The sequence below is a fragment of the Clinocottus analis genome, unplaced genomic scaffold (assembly GCF_023055335.1).
Source record: "Clinocottus analis isolate CAN_PGR_092001 unplaced genomic scaffold, fCliAna1.0.p SCAF_12, whole genome shotgun sequence".
NCBI lineage: Eukaryota > Metazoa > Chordata > Actinopteri > Perciformes > Cottidae > Clinocottus > Clinocottus analis.
The window spans coordinates 15,110,238-15,129,694 of NW_027175843.1; the positions used below are offsets into that span (position 1 = coordinate 15,110,238).

Here is a 19,457-nt window from a genome sequence, read left to right on the forward strand (position 1 = left end):
CATTTCCTCATAATAAATAAATACAAAATATATATTTGTATCTGACTGGTGAATACCGTCGACTAAATTAATTGAGATTGTCGTTGCATAATTCTTAAGGGTACAATCTCCAAAAGACTGCCAAGAACGAAACAAAAACATGGATGTTTATCTTAGATCAGCTGTGGAAAAGATCCTGTTTAATGTGTGACGTGTAACTGTGCCGACGTCACACGGGTGACGTTTGCGGAAGAAAGTCGTTGCTTTAGCCTGTTCACTGAAAACCAAAACAGGGGGGTGGTTTTCGTATTAAATCTCCAATAAATCGGACATTATTTCAGATATCCCTTTGACTCTGTCCGGTAGACTTACTGGCAAACTCTGCGGCTGCCAGACGACTGAGGAGGAGCTGAACTTCGACTAAGATGGAGGTAAATGTTCAGTGTCGAGGAGTTAGCTTTAGCCACTCTTGCTCTATTTAGTAATGCACGTTTAGCATCTTTATTTAGCTAATAATATAACTAATGCGCTGCCGTTTGTCATGGTGGCGCTCGGGACTTTGAAACAGGGCTGTTAAAACCAATTAGCAGGTTAAGTTGTCCCTTATCTCCTGTTTACTCAGCGAACTGCATTCCAAACCTTGCTATTTAAGGTAAATACGCTGAATATCAATAAGTCCCTTACCTTGTAGAACAATATATTACTCTGAATTATTGCCACCATTATTGTGGTACAATCGGCTTATATTAACCATTTCGCCGAACCGTGTGGCGGCGTCTCTGAATCAGTGACTGTGTTCGCCTCCGCCAGCAAGTGTATTTCTGTAAATCTTGACACAGAAGACGAACCAAAGTGTTTATACTTGTTTAAACATATGCCGAATTAAAAAACCGACTCCCAATAAAAGATATAATCTTTTAAAACATGCTTTATCAACAATATATTTTTGAAGACTGGCAGGGCAAATTTAAATTTAGGATTTTTCAAAGGAAATACCGTGCTGGGTGTGTTTTCTTTAACAGTCAATCTGTCAAAACAAGAAGAACTATGCGGCATACCGGTTTAGTTCCTTGTCGCAATCTGCACATGGTGGGGGTTTTCATTTCTTGTTTTTCAACCCACTGAAACAGGACCCTGGTGGTACCGGAGCAGACTCTATGTCTCCATCACCAGCAGGTGCAGCCAAGTCAAAGGTACTGCACATATACAAACACAGAATCTTGTCTAGAATTAACACATGGTTAATTGTTAGATATGTACTTTGGTAAAGATGCTTCTCTCTTTTCTTTTCTCATATTTCATTCTCAGCTGGACACACTATCCAAAGATGACCTTATCAAATTTGCAAAGAAGCAGATGGCTGCCATGCAAAAGATGAAGGGCAAATGTGCAGGTAGCTCGAGTCTAAATGAAGTATAGGCCTGTTTGGCTCTGTGGACAAATAGTGTATGTATTTAAGTAGATGATATTATTTCATTTTTCAGATTTGGAAAAAGAAGTTAAATCCCTCAAGGAGCAATCCAAAAACAATAACAATAGTTCAGATGACTCCACTCTGATACAGGTTTGTTTGAAGGCCGGATTTAATCATGTGTCTTACTGTAAATATTCCTACATATCGTTATCTTTATTTTCATACCTCGTCTTGCAAATCATGTTGGTGTGTGTTTAATAGGAGCTGACTGAGAGGATGGATGCCTTACTACTGGAGAAGGCAGAAACTCAGCAAAGTCTTTTTCTATCTCGTAAAGATCTAGAAAAGGCTAACCAGCAAGCTAAGGTGAAATATAACACAAATACTATATGATGTGTCACTAATTTGCCAGTTTTCTGTATTCTACAAGGTTTCTCTGAACACTCTGTGACTTATAATACATAATATAATTTGCTTATAATACAAATTGCATTAACACACCTAAATAACTGTTATTTTATGCAGGGTGATCTGTTAGCGCTGCAAGAAGAGCTCGACCGTGTAATAGAAGATCACCAAAGAGAGATTAAGAGCCTGGAGAGCAGAATCGAGGAATCCAACAACAAACATCGTGAAGAAGTGGCTTCTTTCCAGAAACTACTGAAAGAGCGAGAACAAAGTGACAGGGAGACTGAAAGAGAAAGAGAGAGGGGAAAAGAGAGCACCGAAGAGGTCCGCCTTTGCTTAGAAGCTCAGCTGAAAACTCTTCGAGCAGAACTAGAAGCGACCCAGAAGCTAAAATCCCAGGAGATCGTCGAGCTGCAGGAGAGCCACCAAAGGGAGTTGACGGAGACCCAGCAGGAGGTGGAGAACCTGAAGGAGGAGCTGGCTCAGAAGAGTCTGCAGCACGAAGACGAGATGAGGGCTCTGGAGGAGGACTGTGAAATCGAGAGGGAGCGTCTCCTGCTGCTCCACGAGGAGCTGACAGAGCAGCTTGCTCTCAAAGGTACGGCAGCACTTCATTCAAACAAAGAGGCCGAAACAGAAGATTAATCTGTCACAGTGAAGGCTACGCACTGTTTTCTTGAGGGGATGTTAGATATTGAATAAACAATACAGTGTGTGCACAACCTTCGTTTGTCTTTTGAACATGAGGGTATAACAGCAGAGAGACATTTTGTAGTACAAGCAGAATTTGGGCTAAAGATGAGTTATTTTATAAAAGGTTCACCAATTAAATATTGTTTTAATGAATTGTGAAATCTGTAACGTGTATATATTTACAGTCAACTTGAAGCCCCTATAGGTCACCTGACTCACTGCAGGCTGTCATAACATTTTACTGAAGTAGTGTTATTTAAAAAAATAAAAATAGGATTATGCTCCAGGCTATGGCATGGATAAATAAATATGTGAATATCAACATTATAATTGTGTTATATTTTCTATATGTGTGCATGTGTTCACATCTTTGATTAGCTTAAAAAATACTTTTTTCAGTTAACGTTACCCTTATTTTTTCCAGACAGCTACCTGCAGGATGTGCAGGAGGAAGACGAGGACCCGGCTCGTGGTTCAGGGATCGCCAAAATGCTGGAGCTGTCTACCTGCAGTCAGGGTGACTCCAGCCATGGTGATGGGGACGAGACAGATACTGGAAGACTGAGAGCAGCCTTGGAAGAACTTCAAGCACAGAGCACCATGTTCCAGGATGAGCTCACCCTGCTCACTAATGTGAAGACTGAGCTTGAAGCAGAGCTGGAGAGGATCAAGGAGGAGTTTCAGATGGAGAAAGAAGAGCTGGAGTTCAAGATCAATGAATTGCAGATGAACCGGGAAAGTGCTCCAAGTGACCCAGCCGCAACCCGGGACCCTGACCAACAGGAAGTCCTCGGAGACTTTCAGCCGCAGAGTGAAGCACACAAAGATGGAAGTGAATCAGCAATCAGTAATGTGGACCAAAACCCTTTGAATCCAGAGGCGCTGAGGGCCCAGTGTGAGGCCTTAACCAGAGAAAGAGACTCTGCTGTGAACGAGTGTCAAGACATGAGAGACATACTGCAAGGTGTGGAGACAGAACTGGGTGAGAAGACGACACATTTTGTCAATCAGTACAAAGCCATGAAGGAGCAAGGAGCAAATACTGTACGGGAACTCCAAGACAAGGTGGAACAACTTAGCCAGGAGAGGGATGAGCTGTTGGTGAGCGTGAGAAAGGGTACAGAGGAGAAAAACACTCTGATGAAGTTCCTCCAAGACATGAGGCTGGAGCTTGAGGGTTTCGCCGGTAAGAACCAGAAACTCCAGGTGTCTGTAGAGGAACAAACAAATTTAGCCTGTACGGTGGAGCAATCTATGGAGGAAATGACCCGGCTGAACGTGGAGATCCTCTCCCAAATGCAAGTGAAGGAAAACATGACTCAAGAACTGAAGGAGAGGGTCAACATGCTGACTGCAGAGCGAGACGAAATACAGTCCCAGCTTCAGCACAGAGAAGAGGAAATGCAAAAGCTGAACGACGATAGAACAAAAGAAATGGAGACGATGCTTCAGGAGAAAGAGAAAGAGGCACTTTTACGTAGAGAGGAGAACGAGAAGGATTTGAAAAGCCTGGAAGAAGAGAGGGAGGATGAAGTGCGACACCTGAAAGAGGAGAGGGAAAAGATGGAGGAGAGCCTGAAAGAGGAGGTGGAAAGACGACAGGAGACGGTTTCTGCTTTAGAGCTGACTATCGAAGACCTCTCCACAGAGAAGGCTGACCTCCTACGAAAATTGGAAGAGGCATCTTCTGGGCTTTCCAAAGCTTGGGAAACAAGGGAGCTTTTCGGCTCCAAGCTGGCAGCTCTGGAGGCTCAGCTCGAGCGGGAGACGTCTGAAAAGAATCACCTAGAGGCAAAGTTGAGTTCACTGGCAGAGGAGGTCGCTCAGGCCCGCCCCACCAGCACAGCCCTGGGGGAAAATCATTCTGAAGTGCTCAAAAACGCCACAGAGGAAGTTGAGGAGCTCCGAGCACGCGTGGAGGAGCTGGAAAAGGAAGGAGTGCTGTTGAGGAGCAGTCTTGAGGAGGCTCAGGGAGTGATGGGATTAGAGGAGGTGGTGAAGGAACTCCACGCTCATATTGCAGACCTGGAACAGGAGAGGAGCATGTTGAGGAACAACCTGGAGGAGGTGGTGAAGGATACCGAAGCGCTGCAGAAAGACCTGGAGGATATGAAGTCAGTCAATCTGAAGTGTAATGAAGAGAACCAGAGACTGCAGGCTCACATTTCTGAGACTACTCAAGAGAAGGAAGATGACGAGGAAGGGAACAAGAGAAGAGAGCTCAAAGAGCAGCTGACAGAGAAGGAGGAACTTGTGTCTCAGTTGCGGAGCGAAATAGTGGCTCTCCAGGTGAGGAAGCGCCTGATCAAGATCAAATTCTTCCAAACTTAAACCGTAGTGACTTAAAGTTATATAGTAAAATAGTTAACATGCAAGTGACAGCTTGAGAGTCAACATATAGACATGCATGTCTCAAAGGCTGTCTGAATTTATTGAATAAATAAATCTACGGGTTATAAATAATAGATAAATGCAATGTTTTTTTTTAGCTCTAGAAGTATCGCACTCCATTGGAGGAGGGTTGAGCTTCTCCAAGTGAATGGGGGAACATTTTTCTCATGGAAATGATGATCATATTTAAATATTAGCAAAAATATTAGCCTATGGCAGCTTCAAAACAAAACAAAAAAACATTACTTCCTTTTAAAAACAATAAGGATGTGTAATTGGAGTGTTTTTCTTCTGATGTTTTCTCTCTCAGGAGTCTGCTGCTCAGTCTGCTTCCTCTGAGGAAAATTCAGCCAGTGAGATCACAAAGAAAATAGGTACCACTTGTTATTTAACTAAATATACGTTTTTCAAAAAACCATTTGGTTTGCATAAATTATAGATTAATAATTCTGAATGTTACTCAGACCTTGTGACTCCTGCTCCCTCCTCAGCTCTCTTGGAGAATGAACACAAAGAAAAAGATGGGAAGATGATTAAAATCAAGGCAGTTGCCATCAAAGCAAAGAAGGAGCTGGAAACCAGCAAGAAAGAGGTAGAGTGAAGCATTTCTGACCTGTAATTGTTGCTATTCTGTATTGAACAACATGAACATGGCCTTTTTCCCGCAGATTATACGTTATCCTCTCTGTCTTTACATGAGTGAATCCGCGATTTATTAGACTTTTTTTCCAGGTTGCATCCCTCAAGGAGGAAGTAGAATCACTGAAAGCCGAGAGGGCTAAAGTGAGCAGCTCTATGAAAGATATCATCCATGGTGCTGAAGGCTACAAGGTAAGTGACTATGTGGGATAGAATAACTACCTGAAGATCCTGCTTATCTTCTGTAATTGTATCAGACAATAAAGGTTACTCCCACAAAGACATTGATGAAAATAGCTGCTGCCGGGTTTAGACAGCAGACCTGCAAAAGGGGAACTATTTAGTCACTGTGGAAAACAGCCTTTTTTTCAGACCACTGGGTATGGATTGGATAAATAGTGCTGGACTTGTGATAGTAAATACGGATGTTGGGAACATTTATGCCAAACAGTGTGTAGTGAAAAATGTATGTGGTAGAAAAATGGAGATAAAAACCTTGTTATTTCACATTGTGTTGTATGATGCATATTTTACTTTAAGTCATTATTTCAAAAACAAATGAATAATCTTTCCACTCGATTCCAAAGTAGAGCATGGGTAAATATGTAATGTAACCAACATTCTTTGCGGTTTTTCACGTGAGGATATTGACAACACGGGGCAATATTTACACTGTTTTGTTCTTTTCTGCATCCATGACCGATTGAAAATGGCACAGCTTTTGGTGTCCAGATGTCTCTCCATCTGACGGACTATTTAAATGATTATGTTTTCTTTATAGGAGAAGTCCGACATGAAGTGACCCGAAAAAAAAACTCAGTTAAACATTTGATTAATTTGTGTGCGTTCCTAATATGCTAATTGGCAAGTGGAAGCATGCTTGCTGGGAAAATGACTTTTCTGCCTGATTTCGCTCCAAGAGGTCTCCGTAAGAAGCCCCCAGACGGCACTGTGCTTTACGACTGTGTCTCCATTAGAGAGGAAACCAGTCTGCTGTCTCTAATGAGAGTTTTGCCCTATACTCTAATGTAAATGCGGCTGGTATCTGGGATGCAGTGTTTACCTTCACTGAGCTGTTCAGTCATGAATGAGTATGTACGTTTGTTTGTGTAGAATCTGCAGATAGATTACGACAGGCAGACAGAGCAACTGGATAAAGAGAGGGAGAAGGTGGAGGAGGCGGAGAGACAGATTGCTGAGCTGACCAAACGACTCAGCAGTGCTGTCACACAGGTAACACAAACACACACTCAAGCACACACACGGCCAGACATTACTACTAACAAATACACACACCGCTCTCACCCTCCAGTAAATCTAAGCAGTGCCACTTTGTCCAGCCATAGATCTCCCCAATACTTCTCGCATAACTCAGTTTCCATTTGATTTAGTCGTTTTAGCCAGCAACACTTTCCGCAGCTATGCTTGACAGATCGGCGTCCACAAATAGCCCATCAGATGTGACTGGGTGAGCTAGGGAGGAATTTTGTTCATATATATATATATATATATATATATATATATATATACACATATATACTCCTCTCCCCCTGCTCATAACTGTCGCTTTCCAATGAGAGCACAACAGGCAGGTAAATGGAGCGGACTATAGCTTCCATCTGCTCTGTGCTAGTGCAACACAGTTTTCTGAGACACAGGTTTATACTTGTTTATACTTATGGGTCTCAGGGGGGCAGGCAGACTGGAAGCTAGTCAGGGATCTAAGAGTACGTCTGGACATCTCTGTTTACCAATTATAGTTTCGGTGTTTGGCTGACAGATGAGGAGAGTTAGCTGCTGCTGGTTCAGTGTTCCCTGCAGAGAAATCCCTCAGAGCCTGGCGCTGTCAGGTTTGCATGAATGACTTCAGAATGTGTCACGTGTGTTTATGCAGATGTGATGCTTTTGCCCACATGTGCATTTAAAGGTGAAAGTCTTGAATCTGAAGTAAGTGAAACAGGGTTCTCTCCTCTTTAGTGATATTTCATTGGATCATAGAATATTCTAAACTCATCAGAGTCAAAACTGTGACCCCCTTGTTTCATCAAACAGATTATCATCAAATCACTTTTTCTATATTTTCTTACATTTTCCAGTTGCCATCTTGGAGATGTAAGTATATCTCCTGAAAGAAGAAATAACATGAACTGTTCATGCTTTTACAGACAGAGACACTTAGCAGTGAGAAGGAGAACCTGCTGGCCTGTATGGAGACAGCAAGGAGCACAGTGAGGCAGCAGGAAGCTCAGAACCAAGAGCTGCAAAAACAGTCAACCAGTCTGGAGAGAGACCTGCTCACCGAGAGATCAATGAAAGAACAGAAGCTCAAGGTAGAAATGAGTAGAGATGGATACTCTGTTCATGTTATGTGCTTATTGAAGCCTCTGGTCACAATTTTGTATTTTATCTGATCTTATAATAAAGCCACATTGTTAAAAATACTGACTAATTAATAAAAACTCATATTGCCTATACTGCTGTAAGTTCATAAAGGTTGATATAATTATATAAAATCCTGGTACATACATACTGAAAACCCTTTTTGTGTGTCTATCCATGTGTGTTTGCTTACTTGTTCAGGACTTGTCATCTGCAACGAAGGAGGTAGAAGAGCTGACAGCCCAGCTCCGCAAGCAGCAGCAACAGTCTCAACAGACTGCTCAGGAGCTGGAGCAGCTACGCAAGGTACACAGACACACACACACACACAGCTTCTCGGACACTAGTGTCTCTGAGGGCCTGTCCAGTCAAGCGACTGGACTGGTGATGGCCGGCCTGCGGCTACAGCAGCACCTCTCAGAGAGAAAGAGAGCAATTGTAGCCCAGAGCACAGAAGCTGCTGTTTGTTTTTCCATTAGTGGAAAGCAACAAAGTACAGCACAGTATACCTGGAGAGTGCCAGGAGGTCTGACTTGTCATGTGTCCACATTGTTAGTACAACCCAACAAACACAGTATTTTTTTTTAGATTGATACCGATAATCAAAAAACAATGATAAACTTGGCTGTCTATTCTTTTGGAAAATAAGTTATGAAAGAGTAGTAATAATAATATGTCTATGTATATAGTTTAAACAGAGCAAATATGTTTTAGATGAGCATTATTATAAAAGATAATAATAACTGTAAATGTACATGATTATAGGAATTAGTAAACTACATTAGAATTTAAATGAGCAACCAATATGTGTGCGTGCTTTTTTGTGTTAAATGTTTCAAGAATTTAGGGATTTTAAACTACTGCAGTCCGTTGGTGAATACTTTTGTATCCCCTAAAGGTTGGAGTTAATTCCCAGACCAGGTTTCAGCTTTGTTCCCTGTCATGATGTACTATATTTGGCTCTGCCTCTAGGGGGCGCAGCAGAACTCTCTGCTGGACATGGAGATGGCCGACTACGAACGCTTGGTGAAAGAACTCAATGCCAAACTCTTGGATAGAGATGTGTCTGCTGAGGAGTTAAAGGCCCAAATAAACACCCTGACCCAGAAGGAGGACTCACTCAAACAGGAAATCGGTGTGTATGAGTCGTTTACATTTAAACTTTCTATTTCATGCATAAAGTAATACTTCAACAACTGGAAGCTGGGATTGGCTCCAAGATGCTCCTTTGGCTAAAAGATGGTTGTATAATCATTCATGAAATTGCATGATAATAAAACCGTACCAGCTGTACTCGCACTGAGCCATCACATCAGAAATGACAGACACTCACCATCCCAAATAGAATTTCTAACATAAAAATGCACATTGTCCTCCTGGTCATTTTTTAAATTGACAAAGTAATAAATACTGCAGGTCTGATGTTAGTGCACAGTTTTACAGTTTTAGGAACTCCAGTTCGCCTTCGCTGATGGTAAACATTTATTATTCTGGCAGAGCTGTAATGATTTTCTGTCTATGTGTAACTGCAGGGCTCTGTTGTGTGTCCTTCTCTGCCTCTCCCTGTGTTTCCTGTTGCTCTGCACTGTAATAAAGGAAAATGAAAAACAGAAATCTCAGGACACGATGTATTTCACCAAAAATGTTATTCTCTCTCTGTGTGCACATGTGCATGTGTGTTTGTGTCTCCAGAGGCTTTGAAGTCCCAGCTGGACCAGGAGGAGGAGAAAACCTCCAAGACGAAACAGCTGCTGGTGAAGACCAAGAAGGAGTTGGCTGATGCCAAGATGCAGGTCTGTTTCTCTGCCTCTCTCTCTCTCTCTCTCTCTCTCTCTCTCTCTCTCTCTCTCTCTCTCTCTCTCTCTCTCTCTCTCTCTCTCTCTCTCTCTCTCTCTCTCTCTCTCTCTCTCTCTCTCTCTCTCTCTCTCTCTCTCTCTCTCTTTCTGTCTCTGTGTCTCTCTCTCTCTGTCTCTCTCTCTTTCTGTCTCTGTGTCTCTCTCTCTGTCTCTCTCTCTCTGTGTATGTGTGTGTGTGTCCCACAGGATTTGTTGTTACTGTGTGCAACGCTGCTGCCTGATGAATGTAAATAGTGTTACGCAACCATGTGTGGCCATGATTGTTGGGAAGGCCTTGAAGATGTTGGGAATAGTTAATCATTTATGTGTGCTGCCGTGTTTGTATATGGGTGTATGCGTTTCAATTTGTGTTGTTGTACGTGCTTGCATACATGCAGGAAAGCGCCCTCATGGTGCTGCAGGCCTCTATGAGAGGAGAGCTGGAGGCTAATCAACAGCAGCTAGAAAGAGCCAAGGTAGCACAGCCGGCATTCCTAAAAAAACTTCTCTCAGCAATCCCCTTTTGATACAATAGTTTTTATACATCACATTTCAATTTCGCACAAGTCAAACATTAATGTCAGTGTGTGTTTGTGTGTTAAGATTGAGGTGTGTGAGCTCACGGGCGAGCAACACCGTCTGCAGGAGCAGCTGAGGTCTGCCTTGGAACAGCAACAGAGAACCAACAGCTCCTTGCAGCAACGCATCAACAGCCTGCAGCAGGAGAGAGATATTGCTAAGGTACACACACACACACACACACACATACACACACACACACACACACACACACACAGCTTCTTAGACACTACTGTCTTCAACTTGGATGAATTCAATTAAATGTTGCACCCAAAAAACACCCGTCTTAAGTTCCAAGTGCCCAAAGTGATAACTTTTAATTTGCTTGTTTGACCCGCAGTTTAAAAAACATCTCTCTGAGAAGCTGAAATTTGAAACATTTGTTTTGTTAATTGATTTCCGGTCAAATAACTAATCGAATGATCATCTTCTTGTTTTTGCACCACTGAAATGTGACTGCAAAACATGTCTAATTTGAATTGTTCAAGTGAGCAAAAGTGTTCATATAATCTCCAGTAAATGTGTGCTGTGTTATTTACTCTGCTTCTCCGCTCTTTTGTGCTGATTCCAGACTGAGCTCATGGCAACAGCTGGCGAGTTTGACGGTTATAAGGTGCGAGTTCACAACGTGCTCAAACAGCAGAAGAGTAAAACTACTGCCCAAAGTGAAGGGGAGACTGTAAAAGTAGAGAGGTAAGGACGACACCTGTGTGACAATTATGCATGACAAATGAAGATGCAGCGTTGCAACCATCTTGTCACTGAAAAAACATCAAACAAGCAGATACAGAAACACACCCAGGAAAAAATACCTAAATACAGGTTGACATAATAGCCACATTATATAAATAAATATTTAAAAATTATACCCAGAAACATATACATGTTTTTTTACCAAAACAAACAAAAAAATGACTCTTTAACTATTGCATTTTGTGTAACACAAGCAAAAGCCATTTGCAAAATCAATGCTAAGATCAGGTCGGATAACACAGCTCGGTCAGGACATATCACATGGCAAGGAATTTAGACGTTATTGTAATTTAAATTGCAGGTACAATGGCAGCTACTCAATGGATCATATTTACTATGTGTCAGTCAACGCTGTAGAAGTGATGTGAATATAATGAATGTGTGGTGTGTCTGGCAGGGAGCAGTTGTCCTCGCAGGTAGAGCAGCTGAGGTCCAGGCTGGCAGAGAGCCAGCAGAGCCTCCAGAGCAGCGCAGCAGAAGTGCAGCAGCTCCAGACTGAATACGACAGTCTGCTGGAGAGACACAACAAGATCCTCCAGGAAACCGTCAGCAAGGAGGCCGAGCTCCGTGACAGGTGAACCGGCTTGTCCCTCGTTTACAATGCTACCAAGTTGATATAGTATAGTTAATATGCCTCCTACCGTGTATTTCACATGGCATTCCTACTGATTTTCTACTAAAATCAGCAGTCTCTAAATTCTTCTTGTAATTTCCTCTCATTCTGTGGTCCACCCTCAGGCTGCTGTCAGTGCAGTCGGAGAACGTAGCTCTGAGGTTGGAGGTGTCCCAGGCTCAGGCGGACCTGTGTTCCCAGGTCGAGGGCCAACGCCACACCTACAGGGAGCAGCTGAGGAAGCTGCAGGACGACCACAGGACCACCGTGGAGACCCTGCAGGGCCAGCTGAGCCGCGTCGAGGAGCACCTGCAGAGCCAGAACAGTAAGCTTAAAAAAAACTCGCTCGGTTTTAATTTCCTCAAGCAATAAGTAACTGATTCTGTACTTGATGTAGGAGCGGAAATGGGTGAGGCAACAAATACACCGATTATATTATGAGACAGAGTGATCGAGTAAGTGAATGCTTCTCAAACAGACTGCAGTAAGCTCAACGTGTGTGCATTTGAAGAAATCCATCAAAGCATCTGCAGGTGTTAAGAGCACTCAGGTTTCTGTCTTGTTTGCTGTGCTTTTCTTGAAGAGGAATGATGGGAGAGAGAGAGCAGAGGAAAGGACATGTTGGTGTGTTTATCAGTGGAGCAGCATTTGAAGCTCATTCATCACCTCCCACACAGCTGCCCTCTGCAGTCAAACTGCAAATACACACATAGTATTGGCTAGGAAAGTGTGTGTGTGTGTGTGTGTGTCTTCTCTGTCACTCACATAGCCAGGTGTTGGTGAACCTCTTCAGCTCTCTTCCCGCCTCTCAGTGTGGCAAACAGCTCACTGTGACATCTGGAGAGACTCTTCATTAGCGGCTTGCACATGCACGCCAGGATTAACCTGATATACAAGGTTCAACTTTCCTGAAAGTCATGTTTGAGCCTTTTAACCACTGTATTTTGATTTAATGGCAGTTTAAATGCAGAAGGGGTTCAACGCCAGTGTGTTTATTGGACCTATTGGGCAGGTGGGCCATTAAACTGCTGGCCCCCGGACCATTTTTACTGGCTTCCTATCATATTTTTAAATAACAGTTAAATTCATCAATATTCATTGTTTGGTCATGGCTGCGACTGTGCTCAGTATTTGGTGTTTGGAAATGAATTATCCTATAAATTTCTTTTTTACTACAGGTTGATTTATCATGAGTCTGTACCCCTTAGTGTTGAGTCTATAACTGATTTAATTAATTACATCTGTGCAAATCCTTTAACAAGGCGTATTTTGTGAAGGATCAGTAGTAGCAACAATACGCAGACCTAGTATTAAAAGCTAAAGATGTTTGTCTGAACCCTGATCAGATTACAAAATCTGGTCAAACTTCAATGCATTTACACAAACACAAGATGTATACAAGTAGCACTTCAGCGTCTCCCTCTTCTCACTCAGCTGCATGTGCAAAAAAAGAGTAAGTCTGTAAGAGTAGCAGACTGGAGGTGTAAAGGGGATTGGTTTAGCGTCTGGTCTTTTGATTCACTTTCAGATCCATTAATCATAATCTTTTCTTTTGTCCACCAACTCCCTAAAGCACCTCGACCTTCCCTCTCGCCTTTCTATTTACGCTGGTTGTCCTTATTTCTGCCAACTGATGGCCTGGGTAACACCAATGTGTCTGGTGCCCCCTCATGTCACAATGAAGTAGGACACTGACTGAAAATTTGGTGTTAAATTAATTGAGGATTGTGGTGTGGTTCGCGATCGATCATACTGTTTCAGCAGAGTTCAAAGGGGCTCTTTGACAATAGACATCGAAAAAAGATTTGTGTATTTTTAGCCCTTATTTATTGAGCTTTGGTAGATATCAGGCAGCAAAAACTGCAACAATAAATCCACAACAATGGGAAATCAGGTCCAGCATGGTTGAAACCTAAATTTAAGATAACCTGGGATTTTATCCAAATCTAAATGCTATCCTATTTTTAGCAACCCACCCTTAACCAAATTTTTGGATGATTTTCTTTTGAAATGTATTTTGCATGTTGTTTTTACCTCATTCCCTGCTTTTAATATGCTTGTATTTACCTGATATTCAATGAATAACTTCGAGCCACCTTTACACACTTTCAGGTTCAGTGGCGATCCAGTCCGGCCGTAAGTCCCTGACGTCAGACCCCCATCGGAGAAACCCAGATCAGAACCAGGCAGGTATGGGAATGATGGCCCTCAGCGACCCTCAGTCTATGGCCAGAGAGGAGGGTGAGGGAATGGAGACGACTGAGACTGAGAGGCCGTCGCCTGCTCTTTCGCCCCTGCCATCTCTGGAGCAGCTTCTCATGTCCCCGGACCCCAAGCAAGGTGCGTTAGAAACAGGAGCTGCACCTTGTAACAGTTATTCAGTTTGTAAAAGCAACGTAGACAGAACTTCACTTGTCTCACAAGTTGCATATTCAAATTGCTGAACACTCATCCTGTCGCCATCTTTGTATGGGTCAAGAAGTTGTAAATAAGTACAGAATTCTGCTTCAATATATACTGAAGGGATAGTTATTCATTTTTTAATGTATCTATTTTGTAACAGCAGTGTTTGAATATAATTAAAAAAACATGTTTTTAAGTTTTCATTTATTTTTTGACTGCGACTCAAATGTGATCAATTATGCTCCGTGATAAACAAAAGGCATGATTACTTCTGACTCGAGTCAAATCAGCTTTTCTGCCCGTGACTTTCTTAAACTGGGATCTTAAACGTGTGTGTGTCTTTGGTTTGGTCTCTAGAGCCTTTTGTGTGGACTGTGGCGCCTACCAAAGAAGAGCTCAGTCTAAAGCTGAGCACAGCCACGCGCAGCATGGAGCATATGAACGGCCTCCTGCATGAAACCGAGGCCACCAATGCTGTTCTCATGGAGCAGATTGCCGTATGTATAAGCACACACATAGACTAGCAAAGATGTTTATCATTTTAATTTCACAGCAGAGTGATATACTTTTTAATTACTGATTTTGAATATGAAATAGTCATGTCATTTGTATTTATAAAACCCAATATCACAACTCATAAATGTGCCTCATGGGGCTTTAGAATCTGTACAGCATATGGCACACTGTGTCTATGAAGCCTTGCAGAAAATAATGAACAACTTTTAACTGTGGACGAGGAAGAGTAACTGAGGTAGTGTCCCTCTCCCAGATGTGTGTCCAGGATAACACACATAATACAATTATAATGTAGACAATACATATGAAGGAAATTAAACATAAGAAAAGATGGATCCGGTGCAATGTCACACACCTTCCAGGTGTTGCCAAATTGGTGCAGCCTCAGCAACACACAGACCACTGGAAAGGGGACATGCTACTAATACTTTAAAATGCATCTCACCCATCTCAAAATTTACCCCAAAATAATCCACATTTCAGCTCATAGATTTTATTTAATTGGAGACAAAAAGGGACAGTTATTTGTTTGGCAGCCATGTAAAAACACAATCCATTAATGTTTGTGTCCAATACAGTTTTAGCAACAGTGTCATGAACAACCACTTAAAATAGCCGGTAAGCTCCAACAGTGTTATCAAACAGCCTCGCGTTGTTCAGAGTCCCCTCTTTGTCCAGAAGGAAGTAGAACTTGTGTCCTTTGACCCTGAGAGGGATGAAGGAGGGGGACTCGTGCCTGTGAGCATGACATGCTACCTGGGACAGCGGGACTGTTATTCTCCAGCCTCGGGCTGGTCCCAAAGGTGACTGTGTGGCGACTGTCACCATCTTCCCGCCTTGATGTAAAACCACCTGGCCGACAGAGCGCCTGCAAAACAGGAGCCCGAGCCCGGCCAGCCCTGCTCCTATTGTCAGGCACCCCAAGGTGAAGCCGTACCTCCAGAAACTCGACCCCAGGTTCATCTCAAAGCTCCACATGCCCGCGAGTCCGGTGGTGGTGGTAGAGTACGTGGACGTCTTGGCTCTACCTTTACCCGTGTCTCTGAGCCCAGTGTAAGCGAAGTGGCCCAGGTATGTCCAGAAGAGGAACTGGCCACCGCAGAAGACCGCGAGGAGCCGGAAAAAGCGGGTCCTGTCGTGCTCGAACAGGATGACGTCTCTGCTGGGCTGGGTGGAGGTGCAGAGGCGGGCAGCCGGCAGCCTGTGAGCGACATTGCGGAGGTTTTTAAGGACGAACATCCTGCCGCCGTAGTGACCTGCTGCACGCGCAACCCGGTTAACCATCGTGGACATCGACGCATTTTGAAAGACTCTGACTTTTTGCTGAATATTGACAAGTCGAACCTGTTTGGAGTAACACTGCAGTGCCCCACGAAGTAACCGCTCTAACCCCATCTTTATCCAGGACAAATGTCTTTTAATTGTTCAACACTTGTTCGACGAGAAAACCTAGATATTAAAATGTTCAGAAATCGCGTTTTAACGCTTCTCTCCCAACGCACCAGACAGCAGTACAGAGGGCGCCGCCATACTTGTTATGTGTGACGTAAGGTGTTAGGTTACGGGAAGTAGCGCTGACCAAAATTCATTTCCGTGTGTGTGTGTGTGTGTGTGTGCGTAATATTCGCGTTATGATCTAGATTTGGAAACCAACACAAACTATTTGTAAATTTGCTCAATATATTTATGAAAAACAGACAATTTTGTAACCTAAAAATAATAAGTTAACTATGTATATACTAAGGAAAGTGTGCTTGGTATTTAATGGCAAATACACTTTCAGTTGTGCCAAATTCAAGGTCTAAAAGTCAAACCTTTTCTTTTTATTGTGTGTGGCATTTTATGCCGTAAAAATCACTCTGAGAAAACATTGCATTTTTCTATCTTACTGTCAAAACAAATGTCATTGGCCTTGAATTGACCTTGTTTATATGGATGCACAATATGGATTTTTTTTCAGCCAAAATATATATAATCGATGATTACCTGGTTCTCCTAGCTGATACCGGTGAGATAACTGGTACTTTCCATTTTTTGGTATTTTAGAAAGTAGTGGATTTAGAAAGGCTAAGATGTAGTGAGCTCGGGGGCTGATTTTATATCGCATAGCTCTAACCTGACCTAGCCAAATCTAACCTACATCACTATTGTTAACACAACAAAAACAAAGAACAGAACACTTCAAATATTCATTTATTATTTTGAGTAACATACATTAAAAACCTTGTATTTGAAATTTCAATTGACAGGTTTGGCTCTCTATTCAGCGCACTGTGCTTGTCAGGACCGCAAACCAATGACATTATTGGCCTGTAATTTTTCAGTTTTTCTGAAGTCTATTATCTGTGAGCCAAATATGTAATCTTGTTTACACTTGTGGGAAATCTCAATTTAGGTTGGTGTGCATATTTTGAAAAGCTTTTAATATTCCATGCAAGGACTATGCCAAGACTTGTGCCTTTATTATTTAACATTGCTGATGTGTTCTGCCGGCTTCTGTAGTTGCTGAAGAGTGAAGTGCGTCGTCTAGAACGAAACCAGGAGAGGGAGAAGAGTGTGGCCAACCTGGAGTACCTGAAGAACGTCCTGCTGCAGTTCATCTTTCTGCAATCTGGCAGTGAGAGGCAGGCTCTTCTGCCCGTCATCCACACGATGCTGCAGCTCAGTCCAGAGGAGAAAAGTAAACTGGCTGCCATTGCACAAGGTATGGTCTAAGACTTAGACTCTAAGTGAACAGGTTTTTGTAAATGCACACACAAATGGTCTGCTTTTACTCACATGCCTCTTGTGCTATTCTGACACAAAATAATGTCTTCAACGTTTTTGTTCTGTGACCTTCTTTTTGCAGGCGAGGAAGAGGGGGGCGGTTCTCGGGGCTCAGGCTGGAGCTCTTATCTTCACAGCTGGTCTGGGATCAGATAGACTTGTTGGTCAACCAACCCAACAAAAACAATAGGAGCACAGTGCTAAGATGTTACTGGGCCATTTTCTGTGAAAACGCGTACTAAGCAGTGAAGCCACACATTTAATACAGGGACAAAAGTTGGAGGTTAACTGGGGCATTTAACATATTTGGGGCGCACTATAGAAGGGACCAGGGAATAAGTCTAAAAACAATGAAGAAGTGGGCGGTAGTGATTAAATCAAATCACTTGACATTAATATTGATTTGAATTTGCAGTGCAATAGTTACATTCATCTCTTACCAATAAAAGTTAACGCTGACACATTTATGTCATCCTTACGCTTCCTTTAGATACATGCCATAACAATATTTACTGAACATTTCTTGAAGTCTAGCTAATGAGGCATCATCAGTACGATGAATAATATTGTGTAACTCACATGATGTGCAGTAAGTTGACCATGTAGCACAGAACACAATACTGGAATTTTAGCATATTTGGTTTGCTTCACGTCTTTCAACAATTTTAAAGGCCTGCTTAAATGTTTTGTTGTTGTGTGTCTTACGACTTTAGAGGCAGCCTTTTTTTTTTCATTCCTTCAGTGTGAAAATTGACACGATACATCCCAGTAAACGTTTATTTTTTACTAGTTGTTTCCTGGAAGGTAAACAAGACATTAAGATTAGGCATTAATTTAACATGCTCTGGAAAACAATCAGCAGTAGTGAGGTTAAGTATGTCTTAATTGTTAAATGGATGAAATTATGCAAGATTACTAGTGTGGTCTGTTTAAGTCTTTTCTGTATGTCTGTTACTTCAAGTACAAAGAAGTAAATATATTATGTATACTTTTTCTGACTACTTTTTGTTCCCCAATGCCTTGCAGTCGTTTTCATTCCTTGACTTTTGATTAATCACATCCTGTAGAAATGGTTGTTTTGTGATTTTGTTCTGGTTACTGAGTAAGCAGTTATTGTTTTGTTTGTGGTGGTTGTTATTTAATGTCAAATTAATGTATTTTGGAAATACTTTATGGTTTTTTTTGGTCGTTGTGCTGCAGTAATCGCATAACATGAACGATTTGTTGCAACTTCATCTGCAAACGCAGTCTTGTTGAAGGACGCTCCCCATGACAGTGAGCAAAGTGACCTTGAGCAAGACTCCCTATTTGACCCATAGCTGCTGCTTGTCTTACCATGACCTCTGACCTCGCTGTGGAGGTGGGGGAAAAAAAGCCCCTCCTCCCCTTCCTGATGAACGCACATCCACCCACTCTTACATCACATTGCTCGAGCACCAACGATAAAGATAACCAGTCTGTGGCAGCTTTATTGTGTGTGATTCCTTCAGCACAAGTGAATGTACTTTGATCTAAGGCTTTTATATTTATGAAGGTGTCAGAAGGCGCTATGAGAGATTAACTTAACTATACAGTTGGATATGTATAACAATAGATGAGCATTTACAGGATGTTAACAGTTCTTCTTTTTTGTTCTTATTTCCGACTGTAAATTAAAATAAAGTTAACATGGATAACAATGTTTCTAATTACTTTGTATTTTGATATGAAACTTTGCATCTGCAGTTTATCATATCAGAATGAATAAACATGCAGTGCAGAAGAGCTGTCAGATTGCCATAAAACACAGCATTGTTCATATTTTTCCTTCATGTTTTCAGACGTTTAAATCCTTGATTTTATTAAGAGACCTCTCTAAGGAAGAGTTCCTCAACTTTTTTGTTTAATCTGCTTGCAGTGTGACACGATGTTTCTGTGCAGCTCTGCATTGATTTTCTTGCAATGGAAGTCCTCATCCTTCATGGGCTTCCCTTTTAAGGAAATATATGTGGTTTCTGTGTCATGACGCATAGTCAGGGGAGGAAACAACAAATAGTAGCTACTGTATGCCACTGGGAGGGGGAAGAAAACATACTTTGTCTGCTCCTAC

The 19,457-nt window shown here is 42.1% G+C and overlaps 2 protein-coding genes across 2 annotated transcripts; one reads left to right on the forward strand and one right to left on the reverse strand.

The window, feature by feature from the left end:
• The first annotated feature begins 226 nt into the window (after nucleotides 1-226).
• Nucleotides 227-19,034, forward strand: LOC137782769 (GRIP and coiled-coil domain-containing protein 2). Its single transcript, XM_068572378.1, has 24 exons — nucleotides 227-410; nucleotides 1,110-1,172; nucleotides 1,288-1,372; nucleotides 1,464-1,543; nucleotides 1,655-1,759; nucleotides 1,919-2,399; nucleotides 2,919-4,783; nucleotides 5,196-5,259; nucleotides 5,377-5,477; nucleotides 5,618-5,716; nucleotides 6,638-6,757; nucleotides 7,690-7,854; nucleotides 8,105-8,209; nucleotides 8,876-9,038; nucleotides 9,596-9,696; nucleotides 10,137-10,214; nucleotides 10,342-10,479; nucleotides 10,889-11,010; nucleotides 11,468-11,644; nucleotides 11,809-12,008; nucleotides 13,796-14,023; nucleotides 14,444-14,583; nucleotides 17,105-17,306; nucleotides 17,451-19,034. The coding sequence occupies exons 1-24, from the start codon at nucleotides 405-407 to the stop codon at nucleotides 17,522-17,524; spliced, it is 4,962 nt and encodes a 1,653-aa protein (XP_068428479.1). The 5' UTR covers nucleotides 227-404; the 3' UTR covers nucleotides 17,525-19,034.
• tmem223 (transmembrane protein 223) lies at nucleotides 14,828-16,142 on the reverse strand. Its single transcript, XM_068572388.1, has one exon. It carries the CDS (start codon nucleotides 15,995-15,997, stop codon nucleotides 15,209-15,211), a length of 789 nt encoding a protein of 262 aa, XP_068428489.1. The 5' UTR covers nucleotides 15,998-16,142; the 3' UTR covers nucleotides 14,828-15,208.
• Nucleotides 19,035-19,457: the final 423 nt, after the last annotated feature.